Source organism: Convolutriloba macropyga, chromosome 12 (genome assembly GCF_964194025.1).
Source record: "Convolutriloba macropyga chromosome 12, txConMacr16.3, whole genome shotgun sequence".
NCBI classification, from domain to species: domain Eukaryota; kingdom Metazoa; phylum Xenacoelomorpha; order Acoela; family Convolutidae; genus Convolutriloba; species Convolutriloba macropyga.
The window spans coordinates 27283302-27302757 of NC_134479.1; the positions used below are offsets into that span (position 1 = coordinate 27283302).

The window sequence follows — 19456 nt, forward strand, 5'->3', positions numbered from 1 at the left end:
AGTTAAACATTAAGTTAGCCATTGGCACACACACCACACATCACACACACACACACACGCCACGCACGCACACACTCGGGCGCACACACACATACACACGCACATACACACATACAAACACGCACACACACATACACATACGCACTAAACCTTAAAAAAACGATGCAAGACGAATGTAAACGGATGTTTGGAAAAAATAGAATCTGGAAGAGTGTGAATTGAATTTTAAAAAAGGCTATAAAAATGAAGGACCACTAAATTATTTTGAGAAAGTACTGACATATGAATTTGAAAATTCAATCGAAGTCAATATTTTGGTAACATTTTTATATAAGCAACCGTGAAAAAGCTAATTGAGATCTACAGTTTTTTAATGAAGTTGCAAAAGGAACTGTCATGAATTGAGAAAATTTAAAAAGCAACCATTTTGTCTACTTAGTATTATGTTATCCAAGCAGAGCAACTAACTCCCACGCGCTTTTTACGGTAAATGACTGAATGTTAAATTGAATTAACCAATAAGAGTTGAGCTCGACCGGAATAAACTTGCAAGAAACTTAGCCATTCGCCTTGTAAGTTCTTACAAGTTAACCATTCGACTTGCAAGTTCTTACAAGTTAACCATCTTTTGCAAGAAACTTGCAAGTTCTTACAAGTTAACCATTCGGTCTCGACCCGGGTATAGACGTGCAGCAATGGCAGGTCTAATTTTGGTCTGATCATGGATTTTTCCTATCAAAAGGAATCGGATTGCATTCGGGTGCAGTCTTTTGTTAAAATATTTTCAAACTTTTCTGTTTTCATGTCAATTACTGACGATTTTGGCTTCCTGCAAGATTCTATTAATGGCACATCAAATTTTTAGATCAATTGAGACTCAATTAACTTATGTTTGTGTTTTCACAAAATAGCTAATGGTTGTCTTTGACAAACTTGACTAACCAGACAATTAATTATTGTGTTTTGACTGCATTTGTAGTTCATTTTGTCATTTTTCGACTTATTGTTGGACTAGTGGATCTTAAGGACTTGGAAATATTTCGGTTCCATTAATCTTTTCAAAAAAATTTGAAATTTAGTTTTTTTTCTGGCAGTTTTTAACTCATTTTTGACAGGCGTCATCTCTTTCCTACTGAAATAAAACTACTCTGTATAAATTTTTTATTTTTCACTATTTTTTTCGATTTTGATACTCCGAGTTTTCAAAATAGTTAAGGTGTCATGCTACATTGTCAAATTAATGAAACGTGGTAACGAGAAGAAGCACAATGTTCAAAGTTTACTGTGAAACTTTTTTAAATTTGATGGTTTCAACACACGTTTTGCTTCAACACACGGGTTTCCATGAGGTTCTATTTGTTTTGATGTTGTATAAATTACTATCAACATATCTAATGGAGACTTTAGTGATCGTATTAAATGTCTTCAGGTGATTGCTACTGGTTTCAAATTGTTTAATTTTTTGTAGAATCAGAAATATCAGCGTATATACATTTTTTGCTTTTTCTGGTCATATTTTATAATGCTTGTAACTTAATCTCATTAATGACAGGTCCCATCCACTTTCCAGTCAAAAAACCTTTATTAACCCTAATTTCTTCAAATAGTTGTTTAATGACTCGAACATGATGTGTTTTCATTAAATTGTTGTGAATTTGATTCTGGTTACAATGTGTGGTTCCGGGAAATTGTTTTTTTTTGTCTTTTGCTTTTTGCATAGTCCATTCAATAACAGGTCTCATTCATGATCGAATGAGTTCCAAGGTATAATATATAATCTTTGCACTCAAAATTCTGTGGTTGTAATGTTAAAATTGGTTATATAAACTTTTTAATTGTTTTTGCCTGTATTTGGGGTAATTTTGTAGCCTTTTGACTTGGTCCCGCTAATGACAGGTTCAAATGGCTTTCCAAGGGGTTATATTGAACCTCATTAGTATTTTCTTAAAAAACTAATGGTTTGGTTTGAACTCCGCGCAATTTTTTGTGTCAATTTGTTACCTATTCTCATTAAGAACAGGTCCCATCTGTTATCCAGCAGCGAATAATATAAATTGTATAGCTTTTATTTCAATTTTCACTCGAAGTTTTATTAATGGCAGATTTCTTCGGCGCTCCAATGCAACTTTAGTTAATTCATTTTGAATATGAGCTAACTATTTTTCCTACAGATACACCCACAAATTTGTTTTGAACGGTATGTAAGAAGTTCAAAAACTCTTATCTCTTCTTGATTTGGCAGTGGATGAGCGGGGTCGGAACGTTGTGTGCAAATAGATATTGCCGATTCTCCTTGAATCAGTTAAGAGATAAATCCGTCTAATATTTTCCATTTTTTAACAGGAAAGGTACATACACTTTAATTTTTGTTAACTTTCGAATTGCCGATAAGATTTTTACGCACAGCATCATGACGGAATTAAAACACTTAAACCAATTTTACAAAATTTCTTAGTTTTCATTGATACATTTTCCCTTTGTTCAACACTCAGAACGATCTGTTTGCAGCTTTAACGCCTCCCGAAAACCATACGAGCAAATTTGTTTTTTTTTGAAAATTAATGAATTTATCTATTATGAAAATAACTTTCAAAAATCCATCTAAGTGTAACAGATTTTAGAAATTTATTTGTATTCCCCGGAGCAGCAATTTTCTTAAAAGAAAAAGATGATTAACGCTGGTTTTCCTCCATTTTTTTGTAGAGTTTTGAGAACAAATATGAAAATATCAAATCTCATTTTGATCGGCTGCAGCGATTATTTAAAAACTATGCAAGCATCTATTTCAAGAGATATCTTATAAATCTCTTGTTTTCAATTTCGTTTTCTGTTAAAAAGAAATCATGTCAATACTTCTTCAGCGCTCTCAGCAGGCATGCAGATAAGTCATGGGGCAAATCTTATAGTTCCAAAATTTGTTTTTTGATTTACGGTTTAAAATAATTTGTGCAAATTTGTATTACTGGACCTCGTTATTTCACTTACCAGCACAAAAAATGAAAACAAGGCAAACAAAAAGTATTTTTTGGAAAAACGATACCTTTTTGTGGGCATCAAGCTATTTCATGCACTGATTGCAGAATAAGAAACCAAATGAAAGCAAAGAAAATATTTATTGAAAAAAAACTTATCCTCAAAACCAACAGTAGAAAAAACATAATTCTCCTGCTAAAGCTTAAAGAAAAAAGGAACTAAAGTACTTTATGCTTCCTATATTACATATCAACAGCGGAAAACAAAAATAGGTTTCCGTGTTCTCAACAATTGTTGAAAAATTACTAAAAAAGAGCGAAAAAATAGCTAAAGTCTGCAATATATCTTTCCTTTGTATTAAAATTTCCGAAAATTGATAAAACTCAAAGTAATGTACATTTCCTGTTTTGATATTATCAACAGACATCCGTTTCTCATTCGGCTAGCTTGAGCTCGGGTTTGAAACTTTGAAGTTGCGAAAGGAGATGACTAAAATTTTGAACAAACTCAATTTGTATAAATTTGCACTGGTTAAAGCATTAGTCAAAAATTGAACAAAATTTGATATTTGATACTGCAATTTTTCCCCAATTAAGTTTGACACTATTTATTGTTTTTGCAATATTTTTGATACCAAAATATAATGTCTATATTCACAAAACATATTTGGAAGAATTGATCTGTCTAAAAAGCTATTTAAATTTGAATTAGATTGATGGCTATTTTGAAATGTGTTGCAGACATACTGACTGACCCTATCATGGTTTCAAAAAACATTGAAAAGTTTCCGCTTTTTATGTTGAAGTAATGTAGTCCAAAACAACGGCAGAAATTGGAAAACAAGATTGGTCGAAAAAATTGGTTGTGAATTTCACTTAGCAGTGAAATTTTATTTGTTAGCAAAGAATATTGAACTAACGTCATCAAATTTGAAAATTTTTTTGGAACTAATATTTATTTTTCACCTTTTTCCTCCACAGCCATTAGAAAGGATAAAACATGTAGACGGTTTTCAACTTTCGCATCACAGAAAATGTTCGAGAAAAAAGCAGTCTGTTCATTTTTTTTCCCGGGTAGAGGTTTGGCGGTGAACTTTTGTAAGAAACGCGGTGAAATGCGGTGAAAAAATAGTTTTCACCGCAAATTTCTTACATCTTTTTGCAGTGAATGCGATGAATCGTGGTGAATGATTCATTTTCACTGCGTTCTGAGTATTCTTACAAAAAAGAATACTCCATACGCGGGTTCGAACCTCCTCCCTCCTGTCTTCAACTTCTTACTCCACTGCACCAACTGTCACTAACTTCAATGCTATTTCTTGTGAATCTATAAACGTTAGAGTACAAATGCAGTGAACTTTTGTAAGAAAGGCGGTGATTTTTTGTAAGAAATATGGTGAACTGCGGTGAAGTATTTTTTTTCACCGCATTCACCACATTCACGGCATTTCTTCAAAAAATTCACCGCATTCACCGCATTTCCTACAAAAATTCACACAAAAACCTCGACCCGGGTCGAGTTTTCATATATTTTGAATATCATGAAAATTGGAGCCATATATTATGAGTTAGTATTTCACGTTAAGTATATAGGGTCCAATTGATATGATTATTTACACTCTGTTGCTGTTTGGTTATTGCCGCATTTAAGAAGCATAAAAATTTACACAATATTTCATGGATGAGCAATTTTTTTAATACACGTGAGAACGTTTATCGGTCGTGATTTGAAAGGGATTATGGGGACTAAGAATTAAGAAAAAAATAACCTTCATTTCGGCAGATAAGTAAAATCCTAGGTCCCCAAATGTGCCTAATTTATCAAACCTGCCTATTTATGCAATCCACTATAATATTAACTCATCAAACTTAACACAACTGTATCTAAGGCTGTAGATATCTGATTAGCTTTCATATCACATTATTTTATTACATCTGTTACCCTAGTCTAGACCTGGAATTTTTAAAAGACGGTCCTTGACCATTCTCAGCCATGAAAAGACTGTCCTTGACAGATTTTTAGTATGAAACATGCCTTTATTTTTAGCATTCCCTGGAATTTACGTGATGTCCTCGACTTTGGCTGGAAATAAAAAACCGTCCTGAAAATTGGCTAGCGAAAAAAAAACATGTCCTCGAACTTGGGTGGACAATAAAACGTCACGAGTTTGGATGGACAACAAAACGTGTCCCTGAACAATAAAAATTTTACGTGCAATTTTATTGCTAAATATTGCATCTAAAGTTATCAACATGCATGCTTCTTCATCTTTACTGGGTTATAAGAACCATCAAGCTATCAATAATTGGCATCGTTTTTTTTGTTTTAAAAAAATAATTGATTTGGAGAGCAAAAGTTTGGAGATGAAGTTTGGAGAGCAAAAAATGAATATCGCAACATTTTCATCGTAGCTATTGGGACGACATTTTCATCGTGACATTTTCATTGTGACAAATACAACCATACTACCTAGTTTGATTATATAAACTTTTGTGGCAATATAGTCCAGCTGCGATAACTGCTTTATCGTTTGAGTCGCAAAATTCTTAAATCCTTCGGCAGTTTTCCAATTTCTTCTTTTGGACAAATCTGGTGCAATGATGTTACCAGTGCTGCTCCTGTATGTACAGATGCAGGCAGAATTTTGTATAAAATCCGAACTTGCCAAAGAAACAGACTTATCAAAAGACTTTTGCACTGGAATCATGAAAAGCCCGTGTTCGATCCAAGATAACCATGAAAAGACCCAATATTTTTTTCGTTTAATATGCGACAAAAATTATCTTCAATCAATTTTCTGTTGCAATGTTAAAGTAATGAGTGATCTGTGAATAATTACACTGCCGGACTACCAACAGTTGTATACTCCTTGATATGATTCAGAATTCAGTGTTTTTATATGCCTTTGAAAAGATTTTTTTCGATCCATGGAAAGAATTCGATGAGACCTATGAAAAGAATTAGCTTCGACTTTAACCAGGGTCCTCGACCGTGTAAATTAATTCTTTATGTGCCCCCTCACCACCTGGAACTATTAGGTCCTTTCATCAATTCTAGATCTAGACTAGTTTAATAGCAAAAAGCCATAGTACTGAAGCTGAGCTGGTGGTGATACGTCGTCAAACTTAATCCTGGGATCAACATTAAACCTGTGAAAAACTCATAATTTGCAAAAGGGACGGCTGTAGTCCATAAACCCAAACAGAAACAGCAAAAAATTGTGAAAAATTTTCAGTTTGTTTGGTTTCACGTATTGCGAAGAAGTTGAATCTTTCGCTTCATCTGTGTCATCGAGATTCAACGTAAGACAATTTTGGTATTTTCAGCTTCACAAAGCGAAAACCTTGGTGGTGTTTGGTTTGAAAAACGTAGGAAATTGGCCAAATTTTCGGTGATTAAAAAGGTTTTTTCAAGGTTTCTCTGGGAGTTGTTTGTTTTGTGCCATCTTTTTCAAAGCTTGATTTTTGATTGGTAACATTGGAGAAAAGTTTGCATTTACTTGACTGCAAGCACGTAATTTTCATTATTCAAACTATGCACGTATATATGAATGCATTTTACCATCAAAACCTCTGCCGTTAAAATATGTTAGCTATTCGTAACTAATCTCTGTAATTCTTGTAATCAACAGAGATCATGCATTCACTTTTCTTCAGAACAAACATTTGTTCAAAAGATTTGCAGCTTTTAAAACACTGCTGCATAGATAATCATATAACATTTTATAAGTAATATTCAAATTTCGATCTTCTTTAATTGGTTAAACGTCAACCCGAAAATTATGAATAACGCACTACTGTTTTTTGTGCCATTTTTAATTAATGTTGTTTTGTCCAACAATCTATCACAGGTTAGGCAGTTTTCATTGACCACCTATAAAAAAGAAAATACAAACAATACTAAAAAATTGCTTTTTGGCGCTATTAATCGAATAAAAAATGGTTTCTTTTCCGTTTGTGCCCTACCTACAGTTTAGTGCTTGCATTCTATTTGCACCACTACAGCACGTGCAGTGTTTTTACATAGTGATTTGCTATGCAATTATGCAATGGCACATGCTCTGTAAATTGCGGGTGGGGGGCACAAACAGAAAAGATCACACATATGCCACAAATGATCACAAATAGATTCACACTTTGGTTCTGTAAACTTCGATTAAAGTACAGATCGTTTCTGGAAACCACTTTCAACCAGTATGAGGAGTTTGAACTTTGAATTTGATAACTTATCCTCAATTCCCTAAACAGTTATTCACGAAACAACGCAAAATCAAGAGAACTCAAAAAAATTCCATCAAGTGAATTTCAATGATGAGAGCTAGAAGTGACAGAAGACAGGTATCGGTCCATCGATCGACTTTTTCAAACCTATGATGCATATAACGCAGAAATCAATGGGGGTAATTTTATGTTAAAAACAGCATGAATTATGATTCGAGTAGCATAATAGAAATCATGAAATGGCCACATAATTTATCGCGCTTTGTATATAGCTGTGAGTAGTATATCATAGATCAGATAATAAACTGAAAGATGTTGCTCGGAAATTAGAAAACATATGTAGTAAATTTTTTCGGTTTTGTGTTGAGAATAATAAAGGAAAAATCAGAGTAGAAACAAAAAGAGATTAGATTTCATAACGAAGCATCCATAAATCCTTGGAATTCATGCTAACGTCCTATGATATCTTTGCCGGTATAGTTTATTTATTAAGCATGAGCTTCTTGGTTTCCAAAACTTGATATATGACCGAAAAATATTTTAAAATTTAGTTCCCGTACCTAACGCTCAGTCAACATCAGTACTCACTCAGAACAAATCAGAGAACTCTTGATCTTCAGTGATGATTCAGAACGATTTCGGAAGAGTTTCTGTATCGATTCTGAAACCTCTTTGAATCAAACCAGAAATCAAAATCAGTATTCTATGCATTTCTCCGAATTAGAGGAAGATTCAGATGAATCTGAATTACCTCTGAATCAGAATTAAAATCAGGAATTTTCGGCAACACTGCAGACAAAAATACCGACATAAATACAGCATAAAAAAATTTTCGTTGGAATTTAAACCATTTTCATTTTGTTTTGGAGCAAAATGCTAACAAATCTAGCCAAAGGAAAAGAATCAGATTTTGCTGAAAAATTCTGCTCTAGAGAAACAAATTGAAATTGGTTTTTCGCAAACTTCCTGAACTCAGACAATCGGACAGTAGTAATTCTGTGCAAATGAATCGTTGAAAACAAAAGATTGTTCTGAAGTAATTTCAATTTCTTCAATTTTCCAAGAAAAAAAAACTAAATTTCAACTTTTTTTAATTGGAGGAGTGATTTTTTTATGTTTGCTTACTTCATTTGAACAATTCTCTTAGATCAATCGTTTCCAAAAAATTAATACGATATCTCATCCTCTGAGGTATACGATATGGTATACTCTACGATATGTCAACCGAGAGGGCTCAACCATCCTTTGCTCACGAGATAAGTCACGAACTTTTTCTAGTTTAGAGAAGATTCAGTCTGAATCAAAGTCTGAATCAGAAAAAAATCAAGTTTCTAATAAAGTTATGATTCAGAGTCTGAATAAGAGAAGTTCGGGGCAAAATATGATCTAAATCAGACTCTGAAGTGGTGCTGATAACGTTTTAATTTTTTTATCATCCCGTATTTAACTTGAATTAGTGTTAGGAGCGGGTTATTTATCATAATATCATTTCTCAGTTCAGCAATGCTGTGTTTTTGAAGTTCACAGGATGATCGCATTACAAAAAAGAGTAGGGACAGTATAAACATAGCTTATGATCCATCTTTGATGTTAAACAAGTTTCAACGTTGTAAAAGAATTAGGTAGCACCGAGTGAATTTACTGGGAGTCATACGTAGAGAGCTTTTTTTGCTCTCCTACACTTGAACATCATTTCACTTGTCACAGCTAGTCAAATCTAAAATTAATTGCTAGACGTGCTCATGATTTTTGTAAATTTTGCGGAAATATACAGTGAGCAGAAAATACGTTTCGAATCCGAATAACTTTGCTAAACTTAGCAGAATTCCTGCAGATTTCAATGACACCTAAAACGCAATTAGTTTGATTCTCAATTGAGCAGAAAACACAAAAACTTAGAATACAGTGGTCTAATAAAAGTTAAAATAACAGTTCAAATCTCTGATATGGAGTGCAATTGTTACTATTTCCAAAGCATTGAACAACAGTCACACCTTTTATCTCACAAAACTCAAAATTTTATGTTGAGAATTAGTGGCAAGTTTCTTTTCTGAGAAGAAAGAAAAGAAACAAACAAATGCAACTTTAATTCACTTTTCTCTCAATTATTTTTTTTCATTATTTTTTACTACGATTAAAATAAAATCAAATAAGACCTGCAAATTGTCATCCGTGTTATGCAAAAGTTTTTCATGATGTTCTGAAGTTTGTATAGACCTCAGTCAAGATATCCTATGCCTTTTGCATAACGACCAAAGAGTTTCTGCATTTGGCCTACAAATTATAGCCTTCGTTTCTTTTCGCGGATATACCGACACTATTGGGCTTTTCGCGGATATACTGAAACTCAAGAAGAGCAAATGTCTAGAAGAAGAGCAATTTTTACAATTCAAAGAATTTGAATTGTATTGGGACGCTGTCTTTTTATTACGACTCGAAGAGGAGTATTGGAGAATTCCTTTTTATAATCAATTTTATTGGAGTGAATTTTGAAGCGGGAAATGAAACACGTGAAAAAATTGGGAGTGATTTTGTTGCTGAACAAAATGAAGAGTGGAGCGAAAAGAGAGTGGATTTTTGTTCATATCGTTGTTTTCTAGAGAGCGAGAAATTGAAGTGTGAAAAAATTTTGTTAGCGAGCAAAATTTTTTGTTCACGTGCGGCCTTTTAGTGCAGTTTTTTTTGTTTTGGTTAAGAGGTTTGATTATGATTTAGTTTAGTTTTGGGCTGGTTCCGGTAGTGGACTGAAGGTTTCTTGAAATTCATATGACTTTTATGTTAATTCGGAGGTTTTTCATATATTTTGCTGATTTTCGGGGTAATTTTTGCGTTTTTTGACGATTGTTTTTGTTTTACTGGCTCAAATGGGCAGTTAAAAGACCCCTCTACTTTAGCAAATTTTAGATAACAATTGGTTACAGTTTTCGTGGATACGAATCATTTTTTGTTGAAAAATATGACAAAATATGGCAAACATTGGAACTAGTTTTCTTAAGTTTTTGCAGTTTTCAGTTCTTTTTGTTTTTTAGACAAGTTTTTTAGCCTATTATAGCTTGCCTATTGTTTTGCGAGCATCTGGATGACCTATTGGCTGAAAATATTTTTTCTTTGGACTTAAACTCTTTTGTAATATTAAAAAATTTAAATTAATTTAATATTTTCTAGTTCGTTAGTGCAAGTTGCTTTAAGAGCTTTTTTTTCAGAATTTGGCCTGAAATGTTTTTAAAAAATTCACATACGTGGTTTTAGTAAGTACTAGTTGTTTTGATGAAGCTATTTTTAGCAGACATAGTTATTCCGGGATCTCATATTATAACAAAATTTGATCAGATTTTTTTAAATATTTCAACAGATTTGCTTTTCTTGTTTTTTTTAAGATCTGTTCACACATTTTCATGATTCTTGAAGTAAAATTGGAGTAGTGATTTTGGTCACGCCGAAATAGGAAGTGGAGCGAAAAAGCGAGTGCTGTTGCGGTGTGAATTTGTTTTCGCTCTAATTTTAAAGGAGAGTGAGAAAACGGTGTTTGAAGAAAAATTCGCCTTCTCGCTAGTGGTTTTTTGTTCACATGCGGCAATTGCACTTTGATGTTTACTGTTTTTTCAATTTTTTTGGATCTGATTTTTGAGAAATGGTTTTTCCAAATCACTCATAGTTCGTTCTGGGTCAAGTCGTTTTTTGCTTAGTCAATGAAAATTCTTTTAATTGTACGTCAGGACTTGTCCTGCTATGTTTTTTTTAGTTTTTTTCAGTTGTTTTTCCAGAAGGTTTGACACAGCCTTCAATAGGAAATTTTTTAAACAAAACAATAGAAGCTGAACAACTGATCTTTATGTCATTACATGTTACGTAGAATTAGAATAATCCACTGCAAGGAATACGCAATTGTATAGCAAAAAAATGTAGCTTAAATCTCTCTCCTCAAGGCAATAAAATGCAAGAAGTTCAAAATTACGTCATTGGACAATTTAGGTATGTTGACGGTTATGTTTTCCACTGCCCTATTCTGAAAAAAAAATAACAAAAATAACAGCAAACATAGATAGTTGCTCCTTGATATTTGGACAATGGTCAGTAATGGTCAAATTTCCCTATTTCTTTCGCAGGAATCGAAATGCAATGCAGAGCAGAACGCATTGGACGAAGCAAAGGATCTGCAAATGAGCAATGATGTCTTAAATGTACTAGAGGAAGCTTTGAACTTCTGTCTTGTGGCTTCAGAGGTAAGATATCCAGGTAAATGCTGATGCCCGCGATTCAAGATTGACCGCTTGTGTGGTTGCGGGGGGGGGGGGGGGGGGGGGGGGGGTAGCTTTAGGAAACGGCGTGACAAAATAACATGATATGGACACGATGTAAAAAGTGTCATGCTTTCGTTTTGATCAGCATCCGTGTCATTCTTTGGGTGACCCATTATAATGTTTAGTAGTCTTAATCATTAACAATCAAACGCATTGCCTCTTTTTTATTCTTAGCGCAATCAAATTTAACCTGGGCCTCTCTCTATCTCTAATTATAACCCCCCCCCCTTATACAGCCGCCTGTGGCTTAATTGTGGTCATTGGGGTTGGGAGAAAAACTCCTAATATAGACCTAGACTAATAAAAATATCCAAATAGTCTTGTTGGGGGATTCAATAATGCAAAAAACTTACGCAGTCGAGCCTCCTAGTTAAGATTCAGCAAAATTTTTGTTTAGGGGTCAAGCAAAAGTCTTCTCATAAGAATTTTTGGGTCAAGCATGCTCTTTTGTTAGACCTTTTGGTGTCCATCAAGGAGTTTCCTGGGTAGAACAAAGTTTTCAATAAGTATGCTTTTTTGCAATAGTGGAAAGAAAACAATTCTTTTTCTGCTGCTGTTACGCATACTGAAGCAGCATCTAAGCAAGACTAAACAAAATTGCACCAGGGTAGCCAAATTAAAACACAATTGGGAACCTGTCAAAAGTCGCAAGGAAAATTCCCAGTATTAAGAGAGAGCCGTTATTGCAGATTAACTAATTTGAATGAAATGAATTTAACTGATTTAATGAAACTTAATTGATGTAAACTTCTTTTCATCAGCCAATCTGAAAACGTTGCGTTATTCAATTTTTCGCCTCCAGGTTTTTGAATTAACATTATTCAAAAACAATGCGTATATTTGTTAGATTAATGGTTCTTCAGAACCGCAAAAGAAGAAGATGCATGCATGCTCCTTACCTCATAAGCAAAAATGAGTGAAAAATTTTCAAGCAAAGTTTCTGAGGCGAATCGTGAAAAGACTTTTTCTTGAATCATGATTTGACAATTTTTTTTACGTCACTAAAGAACACATCACTATTTTGAGGAAGAGGATCCATTTATTGGATATAACGTGATTCAATTTTTAAGCGACGCTTTTTAAATGATCGTTTTATTAATACACAGTATGTGATAGTTTGAATAAACGCATCCAATTTACCTAGATATGAATAAAACCACTTTCCCTTTAATTATCTCTATTTCAAATTTTTCAACGAGAGTGTTTTCCTTTCTGCGGACATTTCCTCACTAACGATACCGTATAAATGAACGCCCCGTTTAATGCAGTGGGCTTTGAACGCACCAGGGAACTCTGTACTATCATCAACGCAATTTTTCCGGTTGTTGAAGTTTGATCTTCGTTTTGAAGGTCCCTGCTGTCTCTGTAGAATATTTTTTCAACACAGTTGCATTTTGCAGGTTTGTCAACTTACGATAGATGTACCAACCTGCTCTCACTTTTGTCATCAGCAAAATCCTTGAGCCTTGGAAACGGGAGGCAACGTCAACGGCATTTGGATTAACGATGGTTTTGTTTCTAGATACATTAATTTTTTTCATTGAGTTGCTACTCAACGTTTCCATCTGTTTTAAGTTTCCCGATGTCGAGGGTCTGTTAAAATAGAGCTTCCGTGGTGTCCTCGCATCATGATCAGAGTTTGTTTTGTCTTTTCTACGCGTCCCTTTGTCTATGTTCTTTTTATTTTTATCAACTCTTTGCTGTGAGTTTTTTCCTTTGCCTCATATCTCCTTCTCTCATAGTGTTGCTCTTTTTTGTTTTTGCAATTGTGTGTTTTGACGTATTCTTGAATCTTGATTTGACAATTTCTGTACATCACTATTGAAAACATCACTATTTTGAGGAAGAGGACCCATATTTTCGACATAACATGATTCAACTTTTGCACGACGCATTTTTATTCTTCAATAATTCGAGGAAAGGTCCAGCGCCCAATTTTGGTCGAGCAAAGCTATAGCTTAACTTTTTTTGGTTGATCAAATGCCCAGAGTGGCAAATTGTAGGTCGAGCAAACGTCACGGTGATTAAAAAAAGTCTAGCAAAAATTTGTCATAGCTTTTTTTGTTCCAGCATGGTCTTTTCATACCCTTTTTTTGGTCGAGCATCATTTTTTCATAGGTCAAGCTCTAGATTAGGGACGTTATATTGGGGTGGCTAAAATGAGAAACACTCTCTATTCTTTTAAAAGTTATCCTTCCTTTTTAGCTTGCTCATTTTTTTCTCTGATCAGACAAAGCTGTTATTTGAAAATCGTTTTTCATATTTATCAGCATTCATTTTCTTTCTAAGACAGCAATACAGCAGGAAAATCCTCCACGATTGATTTTGATTCTGTTATCGCCTACTTTGACTATTTTGTGCGATACTGTCCTTGTGTTTTATGCTGTCCTTGCCTCTGCTTCTTTTTAGAACTGTACACGCTTGATTCAACCCAGATGGAGCTTCCAGACGGAAATCGTTATGTCCAGATTGTCCAGGCGGAAAATAACTATTTCTAGACTTTCATTCATTCACGTCCCAACTTTCGCGTGTTTATTTTCAGAATTTCTTGCGTTTTTTGATGCTTGTAGAGCGTAATTTTAAAACCCTTCGAAAAACCCCGCGTTCAGTCTGGACATGCTTGATTTCGCCTGTATCTTAACCTGGGTGCTGACACTTCAACGGATTATTTTGATCGAAACTTCAGTTTGACCAGTTTTGGAACGCAAGAGGGCTGAAGATGTGTCATCTCTCCCAAAAAAAAAGATTTCTATTTCAACGCGTTTTATTGGCTTTGAAGCATCTATCCGGTTCAAGGTTTTGTCGTTAATTATTGTAACATTTGAGATGGATTGCCTTGAGAAAAATTTTACCGCAATGCGCCAGCAGCATCTGTTAGCGGAGAAGGCGTTGGTTGCGAGTAATATTTTTAAGGCTTGAAATATTCTTGTCAGACAAATGTTTTTCATGCAAAATTCTTTTTAGAAAATCTAGTGCAATATCTTAAGATAACCATTTAAAATTGTTTAGTGAAATTTACAATTACTTTTTAGAGTACAACCGAATATGTGGTGACGTTCGATGACGTTTGCGAGGGATACAAAACGAACGCTTGGATCAACAAAGATCTAATTGAAAATCAGCTCAACATGACTATCGCCGAGTTCCTACAGAAATGTCAGTAATATTGCAAAAAAATGAGTGATGACTCTTATTTTTATCCATCAGTTGTACATTACAATAGTATTCGATTGTCCAGGAAAGAATAATTTCACATAAGTTACTCTTAATTATAGTTTGATTATATTAGACGAGTTAAATATCTATAAGTATAATTCAACATCCACCTTTCCTGCGAAAACGGAAAAAGAATTTGCAAATAAAAAGTCAAGAATAAACCCTGTCATTTTGGTTTACAATTGGTCGAACACCCGGGTTGGAGTATCTTTGATGTCAAACCAGGATCAAGTGTGAATTGATTCAGCCCCTTCCGGGTTTTTAAATACAATACTACCATCAAAACTTGGAAGGAAATAATACACCATCCTTGTATAAGATCTAAATTCGTATATGTGAACTCTGCTTCATGTCAAAACGAGTCAAATTCTTCTAATGGGTAGAATGCTTGCGTTTTTCACTAGTCGATTCAATGTCTGTGTTTTAAAAAAAACCCAATTTTTTTACATCTGCATTAGTCGAAGCTATCTTTTTCCAGAGACGGAAATGGGCCGGGGCAAATGCTTTTCATGGGTGTACTGCTGTTTCTCAACGATTGCTTCATCTACTACCATTTTTATTTCACACATCTTTCATTCCGCCACACTTGTTATATTTAATTTTTTCACATTGTGCATTAAATGAGGCCGAGCTGTCAACTCTGTCAATTTTGTACGAAATGCGGCAAAGAAGTGGAACGAAAAAAGGAGTTGCGCTTTAAGCGTTCATAGAACTGCAAGCTGTGAAGATAGAGCCTTCAGGTGTAAATGCCGACTTTTTACAACGATTCACAGATAAAATCTCCACAAAACACTTATCTCACAATTTTTTGTGAGTTTTGAAGTAGTGAAAGTTATGTTTATATGAAAAGAAAACCTTACAGCTAAAAACAAAAAAAATGAAAATTTGCTGCCTAGAGATTTGCGGAGACTTTCGCTGAAAAATGTTTGAAAAAATGTCGTTTTAGAGTTGGAACATCTATGATGGAAAGCTCAGAAATTCAGTTTGGATTACTATTCACCGCATTTGTATTTTTAATTCTTTCTGTCCGCTTTTTTGATAAACTATTCTTAATTTGCGGCGGGGAAAGAATTTTTCAACACTTAAGAGGTGAAAACAAAGAGGTAGCCGCTAGATTTTGCAAAGCACAATTATATTCATATATTTACCATAATCTCTATTTATCTTAAATTATCAATAAAAAGAAGTATAAGAAAAAAAAGTAATAGGATTACTATTCAATAGGATTACAATTTTGATTACTATTCACCACTTTTGTATTTTTAATTCATTTTATCCATTTTTTTGATCAAGTACTCTTAATTTTGGGGCCGGGAAATTTTTTCAACACCTAGGTGAAAATAAAGATGTAGCCGCTAGATTTTGCAAAGCACAATTACAGCCATTTATTTACCATAATCTATTTATCTTAAATTATCGATAAAAATAAACATAAGAGAGAAAGTATTAGTTTAATATTTTGCGAAGAAAAAAATGCTATGGAAAAGGTTGTTGAGAATAGTAGTGGATAAGAAACACTATCCAGCCACTCCATAAATTTTGTTCAAGAAGTAGTTTTAAGGACTCTTAAAAAAATAAAAACAAGATCGAATAACTGCCTACTCGGTACAATTTTTTGCTCTCGTTTTTAAGACTTGAAATATTCTTGCCAGACAAATGTTTTTCAATTGAAAGTTGGCTCGTGAAATTTGCAATTTTTCAGAGTACAACCGAGTACGTGGTAACTTTCGATGACGTTTGCGAGGGATACAAAACGAACGCTTGGATCAACAAAGATCTAATTGAAAATCAGCTCAACATGACTATCGCTGAGTTCCTACAGAAATGTCAGTAATATTGCAAACAAATTAGTGACTACTCTTTTTTTTATCCATCAGTTGTATATTGCAATAGTATTCGATTGTCCAGGAAAGAATAATTTCACATAAGTTACTCTAAATTATAGTTTGATTATATTAGACGAGTTAAATATCTATAAGTATAATTCAACATCCACCTTTCCTGCGAAAACGGAAAAAGAATTTGCAAATAAAAAGTCAAGAATAAACCCTGTCATTTTGGTTTACAATTGGTCAAACACCCGGGTTGGAGTATCTTTGATGTCAAACCAGGATCAAGTGTGAATTGATTCAGCCCCTTCCGGGTTTTTAAATACAATACTACCATCAAAACTTGGAAGAAAATAATAATACACCATCCTTGTATAAGATCTAAATTCGTATATGTGAACTCTGCTTCATGTCAAAACGCGTCAAATTCTTCTAATGGGTAGAATGCTTGCGTTTTTCACTAGTCGATTCAATGTCTGTGTTTTAAAAAAAACCCAATTTTTTTTACATCTGCATTAGTCGAAGCTATTTTTTTCCAGAGACGGAAATGGGCCGAGGCAAATGCTTTTCATGGGTGTACTGCTGTTTCTCAACGATTGCTTCATCTACTACCATTTTTATTTCACACATCTGTCATTCCGCCACACTTGCATTGTTATATTTAATTTTTTCACATTCTGCTTTAAATGAGGCCGAGCTGTCTACTCTGTCAATTTTGTACGAAATGCGGCAAAGAAGTGGAACGAAAAAAGGAGTTGCGTTTTAAATGTTCATAGAACTGCAAGCTGTGAAGATAGAGCCTTCAGGTGTATATGCCGACTTTTTACAACGATTCACAGATAAAATCTCCACAAAACACTTATCTCACAATTTTTTGTGAGTTTTGAAGTAGTGAAAGTTATGTTTATATGAAAAGAAAACCTTACAGCTAAAAACAAAAAAAAATGAAAATTTGCTGCCTAGAGATTTGCGGAGACTTTCGCTGAAAAATGTTTGAAAAAATGTCCTTTTAGAGTTGGAACATCTATGATGGAAAGCTCAGAAATTCAGTTTGGATTACTATTCACCGCATTCGTATTTTTACTTCTTTCTGTCCGCTTTTTTGATAAACTATTCTTAATTTGCGGCGGAGAAAGAATTTTTCAACACTTAAGAGGTGAAAACAAAGAGGTAGCCGCTAGATTTTGCAAAGCACAATTCTATTCATATATTTACCATAATCTCTATTTATCTTAAATTATCAATAAAAAGAAGTATAAGAAAAAAAAGTAATAGGATTACTATTCAATAGGATTACAATTTTGATTACTATTCACCACTTTTGTATTTTTAATTCATTTTATCCATTTTTTGATCAAGTATTCTTAATTTTGGGGCCGGGAAATTTTTTCAACACCTAGGTGAAAATAAAGATGTAGCCACTAGATTTTGCAAAGCACAATTACAGCCATTTATTTACCATAATCTATTTATCTTAAATTATCGATAAAAATAAACATAAGAGAGAAAGTATTAGTTTAATATTTTGCGAAGAAAAAAATGCTATGGAAAAGGTTGTTGAGAATAGTAGTGGATAAGAAACACTATCCAGCCACTCCATAAATTTTGTTCAAGGAGTAGTTTTAAGGACTCTTAAAAAAATAAAAACAAGATCGAATAACTGCCTACTCGGTACAATTTTTTTCTCTCGTTTTTAAGACTTGAAATATTCTTGCCAGACAAATGTTTTTCAATTGAAAGTTGGCTCGTGAAATTTGCAATTTTTCAGAGTACATCCGAGTACGTGGTAACTTTCGATGACGTTTGCGAGGGATACAAAACGAACGCTTGGATCAACAAAGATCTAATTGAAAATCAGCTCAACATGACTATCGCTGAGTTCCTACAGAAATGTCAGTAATACTGCAAACAAATTAGTGACGACTCTTTTTTTATCCATCAGTTGTATATTGCAATAGTATTCGATTGTCCAGGAAAGAATAATTTCACATAAGCTACTCTAAATTATAGTTTGATTATATTAGACGAGTTAAATATCTATAAGTATAATTCAACATCCACCTTTCCTGCGAAAACGGAAAAAGAATTTGCAAATAAAAAGTCAAGAATAAACCCTGTCATTTTGGTTTACAATTGGTCAAACACCCGGGTTGGAGTATCTTTGATGTCCAACCAGGATCAAGTGTGAATTGATTCAGCCCCTTCCGGGTTTTTAAATACAATACTACCATCAAAACTTGGAAGAAAATAATAATACACCATCCTTGTATAAGATCTAAATTCGTATATGTGAACTCTGCTTCATGTCAAAACGCGTCCAATTCTTCTAATGGGTAGAATGCTTGCGTTTTTCACTAGTCGATTCAATGTCTGTGTTTTAAAAAAAAAACCAATTTTTTTACATCTGCATTAGTTGAAGCTATTTTTTTCCAGAGACGGAAATGGGCCGAGGCAAATGCTTTTCATGGGTGTACTGCTGTTTCTCAACGATTGCTTCATCTACTACCATTTTTATTTCACACATCTGTCATTCCGCCACACTTGCATTAATATATTTAATTTTTTCACATTCTGCATTAAATGAGGCCGAGCTGTCTACTCTGTCAATTTTGTACGAAATGCGGCAAAGAAGTGGAACGAAAAAAGGAGTTGCGTTTTAAGCGTTCATAGAACTGCAAGCTGTGAAGATAGAGCCTTCAGGTGTAAATGCCGACTTTTTACAACAATTCACAGATAAAATCTCCACAAAACACTTATCTCACAATTTTTTGTGAGTTTTGAAGTATTGAAAGTTATGTTTATATGAAAAGAAAACCTTACAGCTAAAAACAAAAAAAAATGAAAATTTGCTGCCTAGAGATTTGCGGAGACTTTCGCTAAAAAATGTTTGAAAAAATGTCTCTTTAGAGTTGGAACA

The 19456-nt window shown here is 33.8% G+C and overlaps 1 protein-coding gene across 1 annotated transcript; it reads left to right on the top strand.

Moving 5' to 3' along the window:
* Positions 1 to 6642: 6642 nt before the first annotated feature.
* Positions 6643 to 14782, top strand: LOC142350742 (uncharacterized). The gene is made up of 3 exons (XM_075402694.1): positions 6643 to 6823; positions 11300 to 11416; positions 14527 to 14782. Exons 1-3 carry the CDS (start codon positions 6755 to 6757, stop codon positions 14656 to 14658), a joined length of 318 nt encoding a protein of 105 aa, XP_075258809.1. The 5' UTR covers positions 6643 to 6754; the 3' UTR covers positions 14659 to 14782.
* The last annotated feature ends 4674 nt before the right edge of the window (positions 14783 to 19456 follow it).

Bases quoted from the DNA above. Each gene is read 5' to 3' on its own strand.
- LOC142350742 (XM_075402694.1), top strand. From the start codon at position 6,755: ATGAATAACGCACTACTGTTTTTTGTGCCATTTTTAATTAATGTTGTT. The intron at 6,824-11,299 runs GTTAGGCAGTTT...TTTCTTTCGCAG, and splicing joins TGTCCAACAATCTATCACAG to GAATCGAAATGCAATGCAGA. The intron at 11,417-14,526 runs GTAAGATATCCA...ATTACTTTTTAG, and splicing joins TCTGTCTTGTGGCTTCAGAG to AGTACAACCGAATATGTGGT.